The sequence below is a fragment of the Sceloporus occidentalis genome, unplaced genomic scaffold (assembly GCF_023333645.1).
Source record: "Sceloporus occidentalis isolate IW3139 unplaced genomic scaffold, rSceOcc1.0.p SCAF_5, whole genome shotgun sequence".
Classification (NCBI taxonomy): Eukaryota; Metazoa; Chordata; class Lepidosauria; order Squamata; family Phrynosomatidae; genus Sceloporus; species Sceloporus occidentalis.
In genome coordinates, this window is record NW_028316985.1 from 34,023,911 (window position 1) to 34,044,878 (window position 20,968).

General features: G+C 42.3%; 1 protein-coding gene across 1 annotated transcript in view; it reads left to right on the top strand.

Moving 5' to 3' along the window:
- Nucleotides 1-214: 214 nt before the first annotated feature.
- The window catches only part of LOC149311902 (uncharacterized), an 87,520-nt gene continuing 66,766 nt past the window's right edge, over nt 215-20,968 (top strand). Inside the window, exons 1-6 of the mRNA XM_089526614.1 lie at nt 215-328; nt 11,200-11,345; nt 13,323-13,452; nt 16,454-16,628; nt 18,916-19,312; nt 20,533-20,665. Coding sequence (XP_089382740.1) covers nt 215-328; nt 11,200-11,345; nt 13,323-13,452; nt 16,454-16,628; nt 18,916-19,312; nt 20,533-20,665 — 1,095 coding nt within the window. The remainder of the gene's footprint in view (nt 329-11,199; nt 11,346-13,322; nt 13,453-16,453; nt 16,629-18,915; nt 19,313-20,532; nt 20,666-20,968) is intronic.

The following is a 20,968-nucleotide window of genomic DNA, read 5'->3' on the forward strand; positions in this document are numbered from 1 at the left end:
TTGGCTCTGACGTGATTGGAGATCATTTCCTGATGCTGTTGCCAATGAACACCAAGCTGTGTGAAACATTTTTTCTTTGATAAGGTTGGAGGAAACAGACGGTGCTGATGTGTCTCCTCTTATGATCCTTTTACAGCTGGTCTCCTCTCCTCTCCCGTCCCTGTACCCTTGCTCCCCTGCATGCCTGAGGGATCTTTCCTTCCCTGCATGGACCATGTCAGAAATGGCAGAACCCGTTATTTGTGAGAAGTTTGAGGCCAATGTATTTGCCAAGAGCCGCTGCCAGAACTGTTTCCGAACAGTCGCTGCTCACCAGTGTGGTAACCAGGTGAGCTTATCTTTGACATTACTATTATGAGTATTTCACCAGGGGTGACTTGTTTTAATGGAGATGTTTCCACTGAAAGTACAAGAAGTGAACATTTCCAAGTAGAGGGGAGTATAACTGAGGCAATATATATTTGTTAATATTTCCCAAAATATATACAGTCTTAGAAAACATTTGCAACTTTGAACTGCAGGTGAGTACCCTCAGCTTTATTTAGACAACAAAACAAGCATAATATACAACATACTATATCAAACAAATTGACAATTATACAACATATCCCATCCGTTGCTTCCTTTTCTGCCACTCTTCAGTGTATTGACATTTCAAATTATCAAAATGACTACCTTGACTTTAGAAATTTCCCCCCGAAATTAATTTTTTCTAATTTCTGCTACATTTGTTTTTCCCTCTTTATTCCCCTGTCTGTCTGTCTGTCTGTCTGTCTGTTTATCTGACAAGAGATAAATTTAATTTATTTTCTACAAATACCTGTTTTCCTTTATGCTCATTATTCAATGTATCATTCATCATTTTATCCTAATTACATATTTGAAAACTGTTAGAGACAAGGGGTTTCTATGTTAAATCCCATTGCTGGAATTTCTCCCCATTTCTGCCCTAAATAGCTTAATACTTTGTTCCAATCATCTATATATTTCTTTGAAGATTCATCACGTAAGCTGCTTCTAAGCTTATCCATTTCTAACATGTCACAGATTTTTATTAACCAATCCTATATTAATAGATTTTCTCCCTTCTTTCCATGTCTGAGCATAAATTATTCTTGCAGTCGAAATAATGTAAAATAAAATGCTATCTTTTTTGTTTTTTTACTGAGGCAGTATTCCTAACTGTTACAGCTTAAATCAAGGATGAGTAAGTGCTGAGAGATCCAGGAACCATTTCCCCACACTTGCAAGCCATAATGTTTTGCATTAGCCCTGAATATAAGGGAGAGGAGAAATCAAAATGAGAAGTGGTTAGACATCTTTCTTTTGGTGGAGGGTTGGGGCCTGACAAAGTAAAGTGACACCTGTGCCTTCTTTTATAATTGCTGCTCCTGGAGTAAACCACCAACAATAAAATTATATAGAAATTGTTCCTTTTTACTCCCTCCCCCAAATTAGCAGGGAGGTTTCAGAGGCGTCCACACAAATAGTAATGGGGGCACACTTTAGCCACCCTTGGTTTAAGACTAATCAATTGTGAATCCTTGTGGAATTTGGCAGTTTGATTATGGGTTGCATCACAAGGCTGGCAGCATGAGGCTGCCACATCCAGTGGTCGATGCTGGGGGATGAGGCAGCAGCAATGACCCCTGGATGCTTCTCTTTGAACCTCCACAGTTCCTTTCTTTTAGAGGACAGAGCTGGGTGTGTATGTGTCAGGCAATCTGCTTAGTACCTCCTGAGCTAGCTTTCTGCCTTCAGATGTGGTATCAAAAGGCAATCAGGAGTGCATGGAATAGGTGGAGGATGCAGGAAGGTGCCATCTTATCCTTTGCCCCAGATAACAATGTCTCTTGGGTCTGCTATGAGACAGAGCATCACACAAGTTGCCAGAGAAGAGAAGGTGTTTGTTGTTGTTGTTGTTGTTGTTGTTGTTGTTGTTGTTGTATCCCTTCAGGTCATTTCTGACTTATGGCTGCCCAGAGGTAAACTTGTCATTTATTTATATTTTTTTGCTTAGCAGATTGTCTTTTGCTGAGGCTGAAAGGATGCAACTTGCTCAAGGTGACCCCACTGGTGTCCCTCACTGGGTGCTCAATCAGGGAGTTGAACCCTGATCTTCCAGTGTTCTAGTCCAGTACTCAAAGACACTGCACAACAATGGCTCTCTAAGCAAGGAGTTAAAAAGCTTGCACATCAAGGTAGCTGTATGGCAAGAACTACAGGCAGAGCTGAGCAAATGGAATCCACCCAACTGGCAAATGTTTCTTTTGTTAAGAACTGAGGTATGGAATGGTTAGAACGGTACAAATCAAAACTCTGGTTGTCAGCACGCTTCAGTATAATACTTCAGTATAAAATTAGCTGCCCATTGCATGAGTATTGCTACAAAAGGAATAGTAGAATTTCTCAGGGCGACACAACCAGAGTGTGTTAAACAGAACGTGGGAAGTCAATTTTAGGAATTGTAATGAAAACAAGCAACTTTTTAAAGCTCTGGATGCAATCATTTATCCCAAGAGCGTCATTTGCAGGGTGATTTGAAGAAAGCTTCTGTTTGAAGAGCCAGTGCGGTGTAGTGGTTTAAGTATTGAACCAGAACTCCAGGAGACACAGTTCCAAAACACGCTGCAGAAATAATCCGCTTTAACTGCCCTGGCTCAGTGCTAGAATCCTGGGAATTGTAGTTTATTGTGGCACCAGAGCTCTCTGAAAGAGAAGGTTAAACATCTCAAAAAACTTAAGTTCCCAGAATTCCCTGACATTGAATCAAGGTAGTTAACATGGTCTCAAACTGGATTATTTCTGCAGTGTGTTTTGGACTTAACATAAAAATCCCTGCTCAATCATGGGCAAGTCGCACTCCTGCAGCCTCGGAGGAAGACATTGGCAAACTTCCCCCCTCTAAAAGATTTTTGCCAAGAAAACCCCATAATAGGTTTGCCTTAGGGTTGGCATAAACCGGAAATTACTAGAAGCCACAAATCAACCAAACAAGCTGTTTTCAACCTCTGCTCTCCTACTTTATTCTTCCTATCTTTATTCCCTGCCCTACTATAATTGCTCCTAATTTTCTCACCAACAGGCAACTGGGCCTCAGCCTATACAAATTACTCCCAGTCCACCAACTGGAATTGCTGGCTACACTTGTATTTGGTATCTTTTCCCCAAAGTAATTACATCGGGTTCTGTTCTCATTGCAATAAATTTGTCTTTTGGATTTTTTTGCACCTCATTGGCCACACTCACTGGAGGATGATAGCTGCTGTAGTCCAATACAGTCAGCCCTCCATATCCAATTTTTTTTAATTCACAGATTCAAGCATCTATGGCTTGGAAATATTTTAAATATATACACATTCCAAAAAGCAAATCTTGATTTTGCCATTTTGTGCAAGGGACACCACTTTACTATGTTGTATTTAATGGGACTTGAGCATCCACAGATTTTGGTATCCACATGAGGTTCTGGAACCAAATCCCATCGGATACCAAGGGCCCACTGAGTCTATCTGGTTGGGTAGGCCTGCCATACCTAAGTATGGCCCCCATACTTCTAACAAACTAGCATTTCTTTTTAACATTTGAGGGTTGTGTAGAAGTAGAGATTGCCCTGAGTTAGCTTCTCTCACCCCCTGCAGTCCTGTGACATGACAGGTTATGCCAGCTAATTCCCCCCCCCCCCCACACACACACACTTTTTCAGGAATGGCTGTAACATGGTCAGGTGGCTCATCCCTGCCTTGAAGCACACCTAACACAGTAGGTCTGGCCGTTTTCCAGCTTTTCCATTTTCTAATCCAGCAAACAAGGACTAATGGCAACATTCCTCTTTTAGGGCATCCCTGGAGGGTGGGGCAGTCATTCCTGTAATCTACAGCAAAAAAGTAGCCTCTCTCCCTCTGCTGATATTGAAAATTTAAGCAGATAAGAATGAGCGGAAAAGAGAAGAGGATGAGAAATCCCCCAAACAAGTCCCTTAAGTGCTGTCTGCTAACATGGACTTTGAAAGATACCACAGGGACCATAGATTTTTGTATTAATGAGATACTCGTGGTTCTGGCAGAAGGTGTAAAATGCTCTAAATGGAGTCTTGATGGCTGCTTTGTGGAATAGTTTTCCCATTTTTCAGTTATCTCGAGGTTTTGTGTCTTTAACAGCCTGTGGCAGGTAGCGACTCAACGTCTCCATTTTCAGTTTACACTAATAAAGTGCATTTTTATTAATGCTTCATTAGTTATGTTTATGTCCAACCTTTCCTCCAGTGAGCTAAAAGGACTTTATCACATCAGATTGCAGTCCTGCCACAATCACACTAGCTTAAGAATGGAAGCATACCTGTTTGGCGTTATTTCCTATCACACTTGTCCCTACAATAGCGCTTTGGTGGTCCATGGTCACCAATGTTTTCCATATTGCCAGATACCACCTTCCAGAGGGGAAGGTGGGAATGAGCGGTTGCAGCTGATGTGTGAATGTGCACACAGCAACCAGCTTTGGGAGGCAGTTAGCAGCTGCAGTGTCTCTTCCTTCCTCCTCCTCCTCCCAAAGCACAGGGCTGCTGTGTGCACATTCACACAACAGCCCTGTGCTTTGTGTGTGAGAAATAAGAGTTTGGGCTGTCAGCTGCCTCCTGAAGCCAGCTGCTGTGTGAGTATGCCCATAGCAGCTGGCCTTGGGAAGCTGTTGGCTGCACAGTCGCTGTAAGGGGAGAGGAGCAAAATCATGCCCACTCACACCTCATAACTGCCTGAGAAGTGGAACTGCAGCAGAAGGGACCTATCATGGGAAAGCAGTAGTGGAATAGTGGTGAGATTGAAAGCCAGTTGTTGGGTTTCGCCTGTCAGTGAAAAGATGCACTACAGTAAAGAACAGAGTGCAAGACAGCAATGGGATGGACATAATATCATGTGTTAAGTACCAGCCAAAGATGCTTGTATCTTGTTAATATTCTGCTTTTTAGCTTTATGTGATAAAGTCCAAAGTGGCATATATGACAGTGACTCCTCCTCCTCCACCCTGCTTTAGTCTTACAACAGCCTACTGTGAGATAGATCAGATTGAGAGAGAATGAGACTGACTGATCCAAGGCCACCCAATGAGTTTCATCAGTACATGAGGACTAGAACCTACATGTCCCAAGTCATAGTCCCAAGATACTCACTGCTCCACCTTGTTGGCTTCCATCATACTTTCTCTGCTCCAAGAAGCTTTCATTCCTCAAATTCAATAACTGGTGAGACACAGTAGATTGATTTAGAGCAAGTCTGTCTCTTAATCAGTCCAGTAAAGCATACTGATCAGCAGTAGCTCTCTGTCGTTTCAGGTGGTAATATTTTCTCTTCCATCAAATGCTAGGGACTGAACCTGGAATTTGAAAACTTAATCATGAGGCCCTTAGCTGGTTGCAGGACGTAGAAAAAGATGCATCATTTTGGTCTACAATTCCTGGAGCCCTCCATCCACCCACATGGCCAGTGATTATGCTGGTAGGAGGATTATGGATATTAGAGTCCAAAAATACTTTCACAATCTCTGGTTGTTCAGAAAAACCCAAACAAAACATGGCTTCTGATCCAAGGAGCTAAATTTTGTCCTGCCTTTGGTTACTCTTAATGTGAGTTGTCTCTTCTGCCTTGATTTATCTCTCCCTGCAATTATTTATCTTAAATACTGAAATCATGGTGTAGTGGTTTGAGTGTTGGACTACAATCTGGAGACCAGAGTTCAATTCCCAACTTGGCCATGAAATCCACTGTCACATGCTCTCAGCCTCAGGCAATGACAAACTACCTCTGGAGAACTCTTGCCAAGAAAAGTGCATGATAGGGTCACCTTAGGATTGCTATAAGTCAGAAATGACTTGAAAGCACACAACAACTACAAAGGACCATAGATGTTACAGTATTAACATTTAGCCAACTCTCTCTGATGAAAAGAGAAAATAAACAATTGCAAATCAGGAAACAGCCTGTGCTGGTTTCATTATTAGTTTTCCTGAGATGCCAGGAATTAATAATGGCTCTTCTTGGGCCAACTAAAACAGCCTATGCATGTCTGCTCTAAGTAGGTCTGATTGACGTTCAGTGAACCTTACTCCTAGGTAACCTTATGTGGGTTTGCAGCTTTCACTGTGTTAGGTGTCTGACTAGGAAAATGGAGCTGTGGCGGAAGTTTTAATAGTGAAGTGTTAAGTCCCACTACTTTACTTGTAAGACCTCTGTAGATCTTTTTATAGTTCTGACAGGAAGCTATAAGAACAGATTGTGAGCAGGGTTATCTCACCACATCTCAGGACAGGCTTGAGGCTCCATCCGCACCACAAACAGGTTTCTTGTTGAAATGAGAGAGTAATTCTTGGAATCAACACCAAGTTATCTTTAAGAGATCCTTACTCCCCTTGCAGAAAGACTTTTCTGAGGATGTGGGTCATGAGGAGAGAGAAGCCTTGACAGCTAATCCCTTTTATATCCTTTGTTGCAACACTGTTTCTGGTCACAATTCAAAAGTTATGGTTATGACTTGTAAAGCCCTATACGGTCAGGCTGTTTGAAAGACTGCATTCTCCCATACAAGCATACCTGAGTTATAAGATATTTGGAGGATGCTCTTTTCTTAGGGGCCGAACAGACAGGACAAAATAAAGCTGCTTTGGGTCACTTTGGAGGCATGCATCCTAAGAGGCTGGAAGCAGCACCAAAGCCACGCTCCAGTCCTAAGGATTGGAATGCAGATTTGGTGCAGCTTAAGAGGCATGGCCTCTTAACATGCGTGTGTCATTTAAACAGTATGCTGCCAAAGTGACCCAAAGCAGCTTTATTTTGGCCTGTCTATTCGGGCCCTTAATCTCACCAGCATCAGATGCACGTATAGTAGGGATGTGAAAGAGGGTTCCAGATTATGGAACTCTCTGCTAGGCTGACTCCCTCTCTATTCCCCAAAGGAGGGAACTGATGAGCACATATTCTATAGGAGGCAGGTTCCACGTGCTGGTAATGGTCACGTCTTCATTTTCCTATTTGTTTAAAAATACCAAAATGTATTGAATAATAAAGTAATAAGAAAATAAAGATCAACACATGGAGCTTATTTACTATAATGCTCCCCCACAATTCTCTATTTTCATCACTAGGCTAAGACATTTTTGTTCAGAATTCAAAGATAAAGCTGTGTTAGCCTATGGAATAAGTATCTAGAGAGATCTTGTAGCATCTTTGAGACTAACTGAAAGAAAGCTCATGCTACTAACTTCTTTCAGTTAGTTTCAAAGGTGCTACAAGAGCTCTCTCTGTACGTTTTTTTTTTTCAGGCAGCATGTAGAAAAGGTCTAAATCAAGGATGGGCCATTGGAATTCTCCCAGTGTCTTTTGAATTGCAGCCCCAACCTCTTCCATTGTTGCCTATGCTAGCTACGGCTGCTGGGAGCAGTAGGCCAAAAACATCTGGAGGGCCATAGCTGTTAATTGGCTGAATGCCAGCTCTGTCTTCTATCATTTTACTTGGGTTTTTTTTTTTAACTGATTGGTTTTCATGTTGTGTTTTTAATCAAGAGTTTGCTTCTGCTCTGTGTTGTATTACTGCTATCTTTAGCTCTCTTCTGAAGGGAAAGCTGTAGGGTAATAAATAAAAGCAACTTGTGAATGCTGCTTTATATAGCAGGGAAGAATGTGCATTCAATGCTACTCTCCTGAGTTGGTGTGCCTTTAGGATATAGATGTCCTGGGTGCTGCGATTCCCCATGGAATGTCTCTTTAGTAAGCCTTCCTCTTTTATGCAGAACAGGATTGAAAAGGCCAGGCTGGAGAGAGTCACCTGTTGGCTGGGCAGGTGTAAACCCCATCCCTCTCGCTGAAGTGCCAGCTGGTGTCTTGTTCACAAAGGGTTTCGTGTTGTTCATTGCTGGGCTAGATCAGCCGAAGATTATGAAATAGTAATGAGGTTCCCTCTCCTCCCAGTCCTGGCCCTCTAGAATTTCCTCCTGGCTCGGCTACTGTCTGCTCAGAGTCTTTCCCCCCTCTGAGCTTGAGCAGGACAATGGAGAGGACGTGGAGGTGCTGACAGTCAAGCTGCTAGGGACCCTCCCTTTGGTGATCATAACCTGCAAAGGTAATTGGGAGGGGGTGGCGGGATGGTATACATGCACACTCTCCCTCTCTAGAACAGGGTTGCAATGGGGAAGCTCTTAAAGGGATAGGCAGAGTTGAAATTCAGCAGTGGTCTTGAACAGGAGAAGAATCTGGTTTGCTTTTGATTCTAGACCCTTGTTCGCTCCCTCTTCAATGAAGTGTAACGCAGGCTGTACTTCCCATTCAGTGGTTCAGCTTTGACTGCATTCCTCCAAACTGTTTTTCCCATGCCACTTGTGGGGCTGAAGTGTGGAGATAGTCTGACCCATAGCATTGCAGGACTGTAAGAGCAGTAACTCTTGTAGTAGACACAGCATTTGCAGGGTTGGAGCACGGAGATTTCTTGAGGAGCATAGAAGATGACATCATTTTTGTAGCACTGCCCAGGCAATCCACACTTTGAGTGGGTTGTGTGTGTGTGTGGGGGGGGGATAGATATTCCCAATAATAGCATCCTATTGTGAATTACTGCTATTAGGCAAAGTATTTTAGGATGCCTTGGTCTTCAATAGCTAAGTTAAGAGTCACAAGCTATACAAAAGACCTGCTCTTAATGAAGATAAAAACAGAAATAGTTTGTGATAGAGTTCAATTCTGTCTGTCTGTCTGTCTTTCATTGGGCATAGTTAAGGGGACTGATAAAAGCCTGTGCCTCAAACTGTACCTTTACTTCACAACGTCTGCATCACCTATAGGATTTTCTGTATCTCTACCTAGTTTACATCATCCAAGTGATCAGGTAACAGTGGAGAAATAAATAAGATCTTGTATGCCATGATCACTAAAAGTCAACATGGTTTTCTCAAAACAGATCATGCTAGGCTACTCTTAGCTCTTTTTTAAAAAATATAGTTACAACCTTGATAGATAAAGCAGGGAGGAATGTAAAATACTATATTTAGGCAGAAAATAAGAAATGCACAGATATGGGATGGGACACCTGAGTTTAAGGCAGTGCATGTGAAAGGAATCTAGGAGTCTTAGGAGACCATATGCTAAACACAAGTCAACAGTGTGATGAGGCAGCTTAAAAAGTCAGTGCAATACTAGGCTGCATCAATAGGAGTATAGTGTCTAGATCGAGAGAAGCAATAGTACCACTCTATTCTGCTTTGGTCAGCCCTTACTTGAAATGATGCATCACAATTCAAAAAGGATATTGATAAGCTGGAATGTGTCCAGAGGAGGGTGACTAAAATGGCAAAAGATCTGGAAGCCATGCCCTATGAGGAGCAGCAGAGGGAGCTGGTTATGTTTAGTCTGGCGAAGAAAAGGTTAAAAGGTGACATGATAACTATGTTTAAATATTTGAAAGGCTGTCAGATTGAAGAAGAAACGAAATTGTTTTTCTGTATGTGGAGCAATGGATCCACACTACAGGAAAAGCAATTCCATCTAAACATTAGGAAGAACTTTTTGATGCTAAGAGCTGCTTGACAGTGGAATATGCTGCCTTGGGGTATAATGGAGTCCTTCTTTGGAGTTTTTAAAACAGAGGTTGGATGGCCATCTGTTTGAGGTGCATGGCAGTGGTTGGACTAGTTGGCCCTTGTGGTCTCTTCCAACTCTATGACTGTAAGTTGGGAATTGCTGTAGAGCAAGACAGGGTCCTTCAAAGAGATGCAGATAATCGGCCATAGGTGTACAATATCTTTCTAGTGCCTACCTTAGTTGTGAGGCTGCAAATGTCAAAATATCCCTATTAACACAGTGGAGAAGGCCATGTGCTCTGCACAGCATGTGCTATTGATTGCTAAATAGAAGACTGATTGGTAGAGCATGCTATTTCTGTTTTTGTTCTCCAAGCATTTTGGTTCAGCCAGATCCCTACACTTTGGACTTGTTTGTTAATCCTGTTTTAAGACTAATGTGTGCTTAAACATTACAAAATGACCGGGGGGGGGGGGGCAATGTAGGATTGCTCAGGATGTCACACATTAAGACCCTAGAGCTCGTAATAGCAGTGATGTTTGAAGGGGTTTAAGACAACGTTCTCAAATGGTATGTTGCTTAGCTGGTTTTCAGATGGTTGGGATTGAAAAGACTCCCAGAGCAAGCTTTGCTATATAAAGAAGGGAAAGTATGTATTTAGGGGCCTGTAGTTTGCTTTTTGAGAGTCAGTGTGTATTGTCAGGCTGAACCAGGAGCTGAAATCCCCCCTTGGCCATGGAAGCCTACTGGGTGACCTTGGGCAAGTCATATTCTCTCAGCCTCAGAGGAAGGCAATGACAACCGCCCTCTGAACAAATCTTGCAGAGAAAATTCTATGATAGACTCACATTTGGATTGGCATAAGTCAGAAATGACTTGAAATGACACAACAACAACTGTTTTTTGATGAATGTGTCCTCAAAGTGAAAAAAAATACAAGGAAAACAATGGTCATATATATAATAACAAAGTTATAAAATTCATTCGACTAACATGTATAACATTATCAACCTGTAAAGCATAAGTAACCTTTTGGAATTACAGAGATTATAGCCCCAAGGTTGTTTGAACAGGCAAACAAGCCAACAAAAATGTCTTGAAACCACTAATGGAATAGATTTATAAAAATATCTTAGGGAGGAGTTCCATAGTCAAGGGGCCACCACTAAACAGATGATGCATTATTCAAATATATACCCGTAAAGGTTTTGAAGATGGTGGGTTAGGTAAGCCCCAAAGAGCATTTAATATTATTGTTGCCCCATGCAGGAGGGCAGAGTAACTATGACAGCTTTTTACTGATTTCCAAAACAAAATATACAGCTATATCTTTGAATCCAAAACATAGCCACCTTGAGTCCCTGTACTGGGAGGAAGACAGAATAATAATGATGATGATGATGATGATGATGATAATAATAGGTAAGGCAGTATCATTATAAATTAATTTGTGTTAGTTAATCTACAGGCTCTAAGCTTACACTGAACTTTTCATGAAACAGAATGAAAATGTAGCTAAGAAAAATGTAGCCACAGTCTGTTCTATCCTTTTCCTTAACATAGCAATCCTGTCTCTCCCTTGAGATCTGCAAAACGAACCGTAGGGTGGCATTGAACCATCAACTTCCATTTCTTCTGGCAGGATCCGGAGGAACAAGTCGTGAAAGCTCCTGACCTTGCTGCAGATACCAAGGAATACATTCCCTGTGACCCATGGGACCCGTTGTGCATTTTGGTGCCCCAGTGTGAGCTCTATGTCTGTGTGGGCTCAGAGGACACAACTGAGAGGTTTGTACTTTGCTGGTGAATCAGGGAGGGAACCAGGGGATTTTATTTATTTACTTCGTAAACCACATTTCCAGGGCATCTTACAAAGGAATAAAAGCAATTTCAGGATGATAGCACCTGCTTCATGAATGAGCAAGAAGATGGATAGCAAAATGGCAGACCTTGAATGGGTGAGTGTGATACAGATATGAGATTTTAAAAGTTACTTTTGCTGAGGCACTCCCTATAGATACGTGGGCTACAACTTTCATCATCCCCAGCTGGTAAGGTGAGGATGGAATCAGAGTTCTGGCCCTCCCTCTGCTCATTGGGTGACCTTGGGCCAGTCTCTCAGCTTAGTTTATTTTATAGGGGTGTTAGGAAGAGGAAAAGCATGACTTGTGCATGGCTCTTTGAGCAACCTGAAGGAAGGCTAGAATAATAATGTCATAAATAAATAATCCTCTTGTGATAAATGGATAATATTTTTTTGCTAGGGCTGCCACCTGATTAAAGTCTGAAATTAGTTTTAAAATGTATTGATTAAAAAAATAAATCTTGCATTTGCCTATGCAGTGGTTTTGAGGACTCACTTTTCCAGAGCATAAGTTTATTTTTAAGATGTTGGCTGTGTATATCCCACAGTAGATCTCCAATGTGTAGCTTGCAGGGGTGGAGGGCAGCTTATGTGTTGCCACATAAAGAGGAAACACAACACCAAAAAGAGAATAAAGGAGGACACAGATCTGCATAAAATCTGCAGAAGCCAATTTGTGTCTAGATGTAAATTCAGAAATTCTTAGACTGTAAATAGAAATGCCATATATTTTGCCATTGTGAAGAAGATGATGACCAGCTGATTTTGTGTGTGTTGTTGTATGCGCCTTCAAGTCATTTCCGACTTATGGCAAACCTAAGGTGAACCTATCATGGGAGTTTCTTGGCAAGATTTGTTTAGAGAAGATTTGACTTTGCATATCTCCTTCTTAAGTTTGATGTTGCTGCTGTTTATATAGGTGATGAGCAGCTGAATTGTGTTATGGTTTCTTCTCTTTAAACGGATCTTGGACTCGTCAATGTTTCAAACAGAGGACTATCTTCTGTAAGCAGTATATATGGCTATTCTTGAGAGAAGGAGAAGGCCTTGTATAAGAGGATACTTGTCATGAGCAGTTTCTAGAAATACTTATATTTATATAAAAATGTTTTATCAGTGATAACACTTTTGTTAACAATGTTTTTAATGTAGTGGTTAAAGGTTATGGCCCTTATTAGTATCATTTATTTACAAGGTTTATTTACTGCTATTCATAAAACTACACAACAGCTTTCAACATACAAATATATTAAAAGTACACTGTTTATTTGCAGTTGCATTTACCTTGAGGTTCTCAGATGAGTGATAGGATTACACATGGCTCTGTCTGTGCACAGACTGAACCACTATCTGTGTATTGGTCAAGCACATACCTGATTAGTGTCAGAAAGATTTCTGCATCATACACCTATACAAATACTGATCTCCCTTGTTGTTGCTCTGATATCTTTCTATGAGGCTACATAACTGCAAATACTTGGAGGCTACCTTGGTCAACAGAGCTGGACAAGAAGGTATTGGTTTTGTATTCTGTGTTGGCTCTGTTGATATAATTCTTTTTCAGACCCTTCCCCATTTTTAAGATTACAGGAGAGGTTCGAGGTCACACAGAAGATTTGTCCACAGGCTGAACAGTTCCCATCCTGTTTTAAAATCACATTCTAATATTCTGTGTAAATTTACAGCGCTTTATAAATAAAGGTTAATAATAATAATAATAACAACAACAACAACAACAACAACAACAACAACTGATGCCATTACTGGTGCTGACCACCTTTATGTGGGTTCTCATGCAAGGCTGAAGCTTCATCCTTCCATGAGTGTGTCACTTAGCTTATTTCTCTATATGTGAAAATTTTGGGCGGTGGTTAATCATCTGTGTTTTACTTGCCCCACAGCTGGCAGGAAAGTTTGGAGTACACCCAGCTTAGCTGCAGAGCAGAAGAAGAATCTGAAGAAGTCAGTCCATGTCCTGATGCCAGCACTGTCCCTGGCATTGATATAAACACCAATGACATACTCAGCAGGGTGAGATGAAAGTGTGTGTGTGTGTGTTTCTTTTTAGCCTAAAAGTAGATTCCTTTTATCTGAGCTTCTTTAGCTGCCTGCTGTAGAGGCACCCTTGCATTCTTGGATACCAGATATAGAAGAGCAAAGTATACTTTTAGCATTGTTTTAAAGATCCATCTAACTCTTCTGTTAATGATCTATTATTTCTTGTTAGGAAAACTAGGGCACGTTACAGAGCGCCCAAGAAGGGCGCTCTGCCGCCGCCACTGGTTGCTACGTCTGGGAACCGCAGTGGCCAAACCGCGTGGCTCCTGGGCGCAGCAAGAAAGAAGTGCCGAAATGGCGCTTCTTTCTGGGCCCTGAAAGTGGCGCTGCAAAGCGCTAGTCGCGCACTCGCAGCGTCACTTCCGCCGCACGACATCCGGATGCTATGCGTCCGCGTCGTCAAAATGGCGCCCCCCGTGTGGACGGGCGTCGCCATTTTGTATGGACTCGGTCCGTATTAGGACCCCTTTCTAACCCTAGTACGCCCTTTCGGCGCGTCTGTAACGCACCTAGATGTTGTCACTATCAGTGGGATTTTTTTTTACGGTGGCATACCTCAGTTACAATCTTGTGAATTAAGTCTATGTTTTCCTTTCAGTGACCAGTCATGAATCAAAACAATTATAACTGCACAATGCAGAGCTGAGGAAAAGCATGTACTAAGACAAACAAATATCTTTTATTATTTAAAGAAAACCACTCTTATATATGGGCTAAGTATATTGTGTAATTAGCAAGCTTTTCCTGTCAGCAGATGGAGCCACCTAGATATCCTGTGCAGTAATTTGCTGGGTGACTTACTGTGCCCTGTGCAAAAGAGTTCTAGTGTTCACTTTTGACCTGCATTGGCTTTAGATCATGGTACCCTTCTAGACTGTCTTGTTGGGTTAAGTCTGGGGGAGCAGTTTATGGATTGATATTGGAATGTAGTGCTTTGGAAGATGTGTCTTCACTCTCGTATATGGGATGCAAAATTCTGACATCATGCTGCTTAATGCCTACATATATATGCTGGTCCTTTTACAGTTCAGGTCCATAGCACTTGGTGTAGACATCTGGAGGTTTTGGCTGTGATGTCACCAATATGTGGATGGCATCCAGATCCATGACTCATTTTCATCTCCAAGTCTAACGAAAGCCATATAAATCCTGACACACTGTTTGGAGTAGAGATGGACTGGAGACAGATGCTGGTGAACAATGGAAACCTAGTCCAAATAAAACATGGGCACAGTGGGTTGGAAATCTAAAAGATCTGGATAGAAGGATTTGTCTAGCCTTAATGGGAGTGCAACCTCATCCATGTTCATAGTTTGGATATTTTCTTGGATATAGTTCTGTTTTTGCTATCTTAGATTAGTTTACTAGCTTTCTAGAAACATCAGACCTTGCACCAGTACCCTGTGCTGTTTATTGACATCCAAAGCCATGCTGCTTAATATGCTTTATATGGGGCTATTTCTGAAGACAACTTGGGAACTTCTGCTGATCTAGGTGGAATGTGGCTAGTTGGTTGTTAGTGAGAGCATGGAGAACAGAACTTGTGTCATCAAGTTTGTATCTCTTTCACACCTCCATCCTTTAATCTCTGTCCAGTATTCGGCTGCCCGTATTGTCACATCCACTCGCCGCTTTGACCATGTTTCTCCTCTTTTATCTTCCCTTCATTGCCTCCCTTCCCCTTCCGCATCCGGTACAAGCTTTTGTTATTAACTTTCAAAGCCCTCCATGGATTGGCCCCTCCTTACTTATCTGACCTTCTTTCTCCTTACATTTCTACTCGCACCCTCCGCTCTGGTAGTCAAGGTCTCCTGTCACAGTGTAGGACTACCACTGCCCCCTCCTGAATTCGTTCCTTCTCGCTTGCTGCCCCTTACTCCTGGAACCTTCTTCCCCCACATGCACACCTCATCACTTCTCTACCCAGTTTCAAAACTGAGTTAAAAACTATATTGTTTAGAGAAGCATTCCCAGAGGCAAGCCCCTCTCTGACCCAGGAAGCCTCCTTTTAACCATCCATTAAGAAGCCAAGCCCTTCCTCCAGTCCATCTGCCTTGGTCCAGGCCTCGGAGGTGGAGAAGATCTGCTGGACCTGATCCTATTCCCCACCACCACTCCCTTCACCTTTTGTGTCATGTCTTTTTAGATTGTAAGCCTGAGGGCAGGGAACCGTCTGACTAAAAGATTGTATGTACAGCGCTGGGTAAATTTACAGCGCTTTATAAATAAAGGTTAATAATAATAATAATAATAATAATAATAATAATCATCATCATCATCATCTACTGTACCTGGTGCCAATGTATTTCTGGGCCCAGTTCAAAGTGATGGTTTGGGCCAATAGTGTTTAGAATGGTCCACAACTAGTAGTAATGTCTACTAGATCTATAGAAACCTACCTGGATATTCAAATGTACTCTGTATACCTCGCTCATAGGCCTGCCAGCAGTATCTGTATAAGGGAGGAGCCCTTTTCAGTGATGGCCTCTAGACTGTGACGTTCAGTCTCTAGTGAGATTCTTACCGCTTCAATGCTTATTTGAAAACTAAGGTTTTAAAAACCATCTTACTCCATGACTTTTTTTAATAAGTAAGTAACTTTCCTGTTGCTGTGTAATGAATAGATATTATTATGTAGTTTCTTAACTTGTAAAAAATTATTACTATCCCTTTTTTGTAAATGCCATACAATCTGTGAATTAAATGCTTCTATTTGCTGCTGCTGCCTCTTTAAGGACTGAACATTCCCATTTATCTAGGAGCCCTATGGATTGTTTTGAATGTTTTTTTTAATTAACATTACGTTGCTCTCATTTTTTCATACATTTTAAATTACGTATTTGTTGTGAGTCCCTTGCACGAACTGTGTACTGAAACACTTCTTATAATCACTATTATAAGCAGATACAATCATTAAATAAGTTTCTCTGCAGAGCCTTTCATCGACATGTTTCAAACTCTTTTTCCACGTTAGGACTGGGAAATGACCAGGCTCCTTGACAGCATTTTGGGATCTGACAAAGAAGACATGATGTATCATGCAGGCCAGAAGCAAGAGAAACGACCTGAAAGCCAACACTCTGATAGACCTAAGTGGGCTCAAGCAACATCATCTGGGAGAACAGAATCTCGGAGTTCTCTGAAAACAGGTACATATTTGTACCCCTAGCACTTTCTGTTGGTGCAGATCTTTATGTAGATGTTGTGAAGTGGGTGTGCGTGAGACGGGGGCAGATTGTGGCCTGTAGGGTGCATGCAGCCCACAAGACTGTTCTGTGACCCGCAGAGGGATGTAGCAATGGGAGGAATGAGGTCTTCTTCCTCTCAAATATGAAATCTGCACTCAGTGCCCAAATTTCTAGCACAGTGTAGAGAGATACTGAAAATTGTTCACATCTGGAACATCTGTATGTGCTAGATTCACATTCCATTGGTAACTTTGCTTACCACCTTGGATACTTAAACTGTATTTCTAAATGCATTTCTAAGGTGAGGGTTTAAGTTACCACAATGTTAGAAATTTGAGGGGAGAAGGAATATTTCATGGCATGGGGTACACCTCTGCCCCCATTTCCCAGCCAAAATAAATAATTTGTTATTTTCAAAGAAAAATAAGAAAATCGTGCCTCCAATGGGCACATGGGATTATCCTCCTTATTTTTTTAAAGAAGTGCCCACATGCATCTTTTCCAGCACAAAATCCTTTCTTTCCCCCTTGAACAAATTCAGATTTTTCCCTACCAGATCAGAAATGATCTTCCAGTTTCGCAAGGAAAGGCAGAGCTCCTAGAAAATCTTGAAGCCAGAAAAATGCTCCCCTCCAAAACCCCATAGGAAAGAAGTATCACCTGAGTACTCCACTAAAGAAGACAAGCCCAGTACCAAAAATGAAATAAGCATACATTTGTTTGCATAATTAAGTCTTCTTCCACAATTTAGATAAATGATAGGGAATGTGTTCCTTCGGATTGTTATGGAGTACACTCCCCAAAAGCTCTGAGCATTCGCTATACTGGCTGATGAGACTTGTTGTCCAGTAACATGTTCCTCACCCCTGATTTGGATTTCCAGATACAGGATCATTTTAAGGTGCAGAAGCAAAAGGGAATGAAATGGAAGAGTTGGGAACAGGGTGGAGATGGTAGTGGATGAGGGAATCCATGGGAGTTGGAAATAACATAAGGTGCAGAGAAAGCCCAGACAACCTCTCCTTTTGTTTTCTAAAGGTTCTCCAAGCACTGCCCATGTTTCTAAGCTTGTAGGGCCATGAAGACAAGAAACAAGCTCTTGTTAAAAATGAAAGCGGGGTTCTACAAATGAGAGAATTCTAGATCTAAAAATTAGATTCCGCACTGAGCTTGGAAAGGTTGCTTGGTTTGATTCTGATGCAGAATCCTTGAGCTAGCATGGCCAGTGGCCATCCTGGCTGGAGGATTTTGAATGGTGTAGTCCAAAATGTAACATTTTACACAATCTGATTCTGTCCATGATTTGCACATCAGCCATTCTCTTAGGAGAATGGAATGTGCACCCAGCCTTGGCGTAGCAATCTTCTTATGTAAAGATTCTTTACTTTCATAACATAGCTTCTCAACTAAAGAGGTACATTTTGTCCTGAAGGATGTGGTTCAAAAGCTGCAAGTGGCAGCAGTGAAAATATCTTGCACATTTCCTCAGCCAACCATCTCTCTCCAGCCACTCATCCAGTTGTATGAGTTTGCTGTACTACATAGGCAGGTCCTTTCATATTGTTTGACTGATGAGAGTTGTAGTCCAACACATCAGGAGAGCAATCTAGGTGAGAGGAGGTACTTGTAGGTATTTTTAGCAATTAGCAAAGGGAAGGTACAAGAAGGAACATAATTTTTAAGATGTATAAGTGCATTCATATACAGTAGGCCTTTGTTATCTGCTGGGGTTTGGTTCTAGGATCCCCCGTGGATAACAAAATTCATGGATGCTCAAGTCCCATTAAGTGCAATGGCATAGCAAAATTGTGTCCTTTATATAAAATGGCAAAATCAAGGTTTGCTATTTGGTATATTTACTTTATTTGAAGATTTTCAAGCCGTGGATGCTTGAATCCGTGGATAGAAAGTCGTTGATAAGGAGGACTGACTATATTATCATCTGGGTAGGTCAGGGATGGTCTCCAAGTTGCCCTTTTAGCCCCCTGTTTATTTTTCTTTTAATTTGAAATGAGTTTGCCATGAATGCAGGACTCAACTTTCTCCTTCTATGCTTCCCCCAATTTCCTGCCCAAGTGCTTCCACTGTGCCCAGTTCTTCTGACCTAGACACAACTATGCTCAGAGGAGCAACTCTGGGCTGCCCACACCCACTTGGCATACCATCTTGGCTATTTGTTTGCTCTGTTTCCTCCCTAAACATTCCCACCCCATGAGCATGAAAGGAATCTTATTTCTCTCCCTTGCAGAATGCAGAGCTATGAGCCAGGACCACAGGGACAGTAAGAGGAAGCCTCAAGCAGAGAGCAGCTACTTCTCTCTGGAGCGTCAGAAATCTGATCCAAATTGGGCTTCATCCCCACCCCGTGCAGGCCGTAGCACTTTACCTGTCCGATGCGATGCCAAAGCAGCAGGTGGGTGGCCAGCTTCCTCTGTTAGCTCGGCAGACTCAGATATGAGCTGGCAGACAAGTGGCAGCAGCGAGGGCCGACATGGACTGATGAGGCAGGAATACACTGTGTTGGCTGACTTGCCCAAACCAAAGCGGCTCAGCCATCGGCAGGCATTTGAAAAAGACCGCAGCAGCTCCCGCACCCGTAGTCCTGGCCGAGCAGAGGTGGAACGGATTTTTGGACTTGAGCGCAGGTGAGAAATGGGATGGCCAAGATAGGGAAATCTTTCTCTTGCTGTTCCATTACACAAACCATTGCAGGGCTGGATTAACCTTTGTGATGTTATAGCATAGTGGGGATCTGTGCTATATGGAGGCCATGTCCACTGCTTTCTCTTGAACTGGGCTGGGCAATATGTGGCTCATGGGCCACCATGCCTCCCAACACCAATGTTATGATCCCTAGGCTCCAACACAAATTCCTCATGTCCCTTTGGGCCAGGACATTTTGCAGGGTGGGGTATATTCTTGTGTCAGCAGAGTGGTGGGTTTTGCTTTAAACTAGCTGCCCTCAAAAGCCTGAACTGCTACTCCCTGAAACAAACAAACAAAAATCAAACTTGAAAGTGGACATCTTCTAGATTTGGTTCCCCATTCCACTTTTAAAAACATTTTGAACCACACAGAACACAACCTGTGTTTGGTTGTTGTTGTCGTTGTTGTATGCCTCCCAGTCATTTCCAGTGTATGGCAACACTAAGGTGAACCTACCACAGCATTTTCTTGTCAAGATTCATTCAGAGGAAGTTTGTCCTTGCCTCTCTCTGAAACTGAGAGGCTGTGACTTTCCCAAAGTTACCTAGTGTGTTTCCATGGCTGAGCAGTGATTCGAACTCTGGTCTCCAGATCACTGCTCTACACTGGCTACCCATGCAGTGGGCACTGAGGGCAAATGTAGCTCATATCATTTTAAAATAATACTACTTAATCGCAACATATAAGAAATAGTAACTGTCACACATTCTGGGCAGTTAAAGGTAAGGAAGGTGGACAACAAATCCTGTGAGAAGAGGTTGATATAACTTGAATATGTGTTAGCCTGGAGTAAAGAGAGACTGAGAGGGATCTGAGAGAACTCATCAGATACCTAAAAAGCTGTTACCTAGAAAAGGTGAGAGGCCTCTCTCTTGCCCCTCAAGGCAGGAATAGACCTCATGGAGCTAAAAGAAAGTACCTTTTAGTTGACAATAAAACACTCATAATCCAAAGGTGTCTTCACTTCAACACTGCAAGCCCTGGCTATACTGCACTTGGAATCTGTGTACAGGCTACAGACTGTACATGCAACTCAGCCTGACAACTGGAGGACATGGCCCAGTAGGTTCCTTGTCATGTATTTAGAAACCCATTGAAATTCAGTTCTAGTTGCAGGTAATAATAACTCCCTTCCTTTCTCACCCTCCTTTCTTGTTAGGAAGTCGGAGACTCTGGAGGCATTCCAAGCCCTGGAGGAAGGGCTCCTAGAGCGGCTGGACAGTAAGAGCTTGAAGCTGGCCAAGGAAGGGCGACTTGTGAGAAGGCAGTCAAGCCCTACTCTACACAGAGAAGTGAGTGGCTAGTCCACATGATGTGGTAGTAATAATAACAGCAATAAAAGCTGGCTCCCTCACAGCCCGATTTTCATTCTCAGTAAGGGGTGCCCTGGTCTGGTAAGGCTGCACTTCTGCTCATTCTTATATTTCACTGTACAAAAGCTGGGAAACCACCAAACAAGGGTGTCATGGAGAAAGAGGGGTGGCCTTTTAGGGAAGCCCAGGGGAATTGTTTCTGACCTGAAGGCCTGAGATTTTTCATTCCTGTGCTGTGGTGAGCAACAATACGAGAATAGTAAATAAGACCTCCTTCTCTTT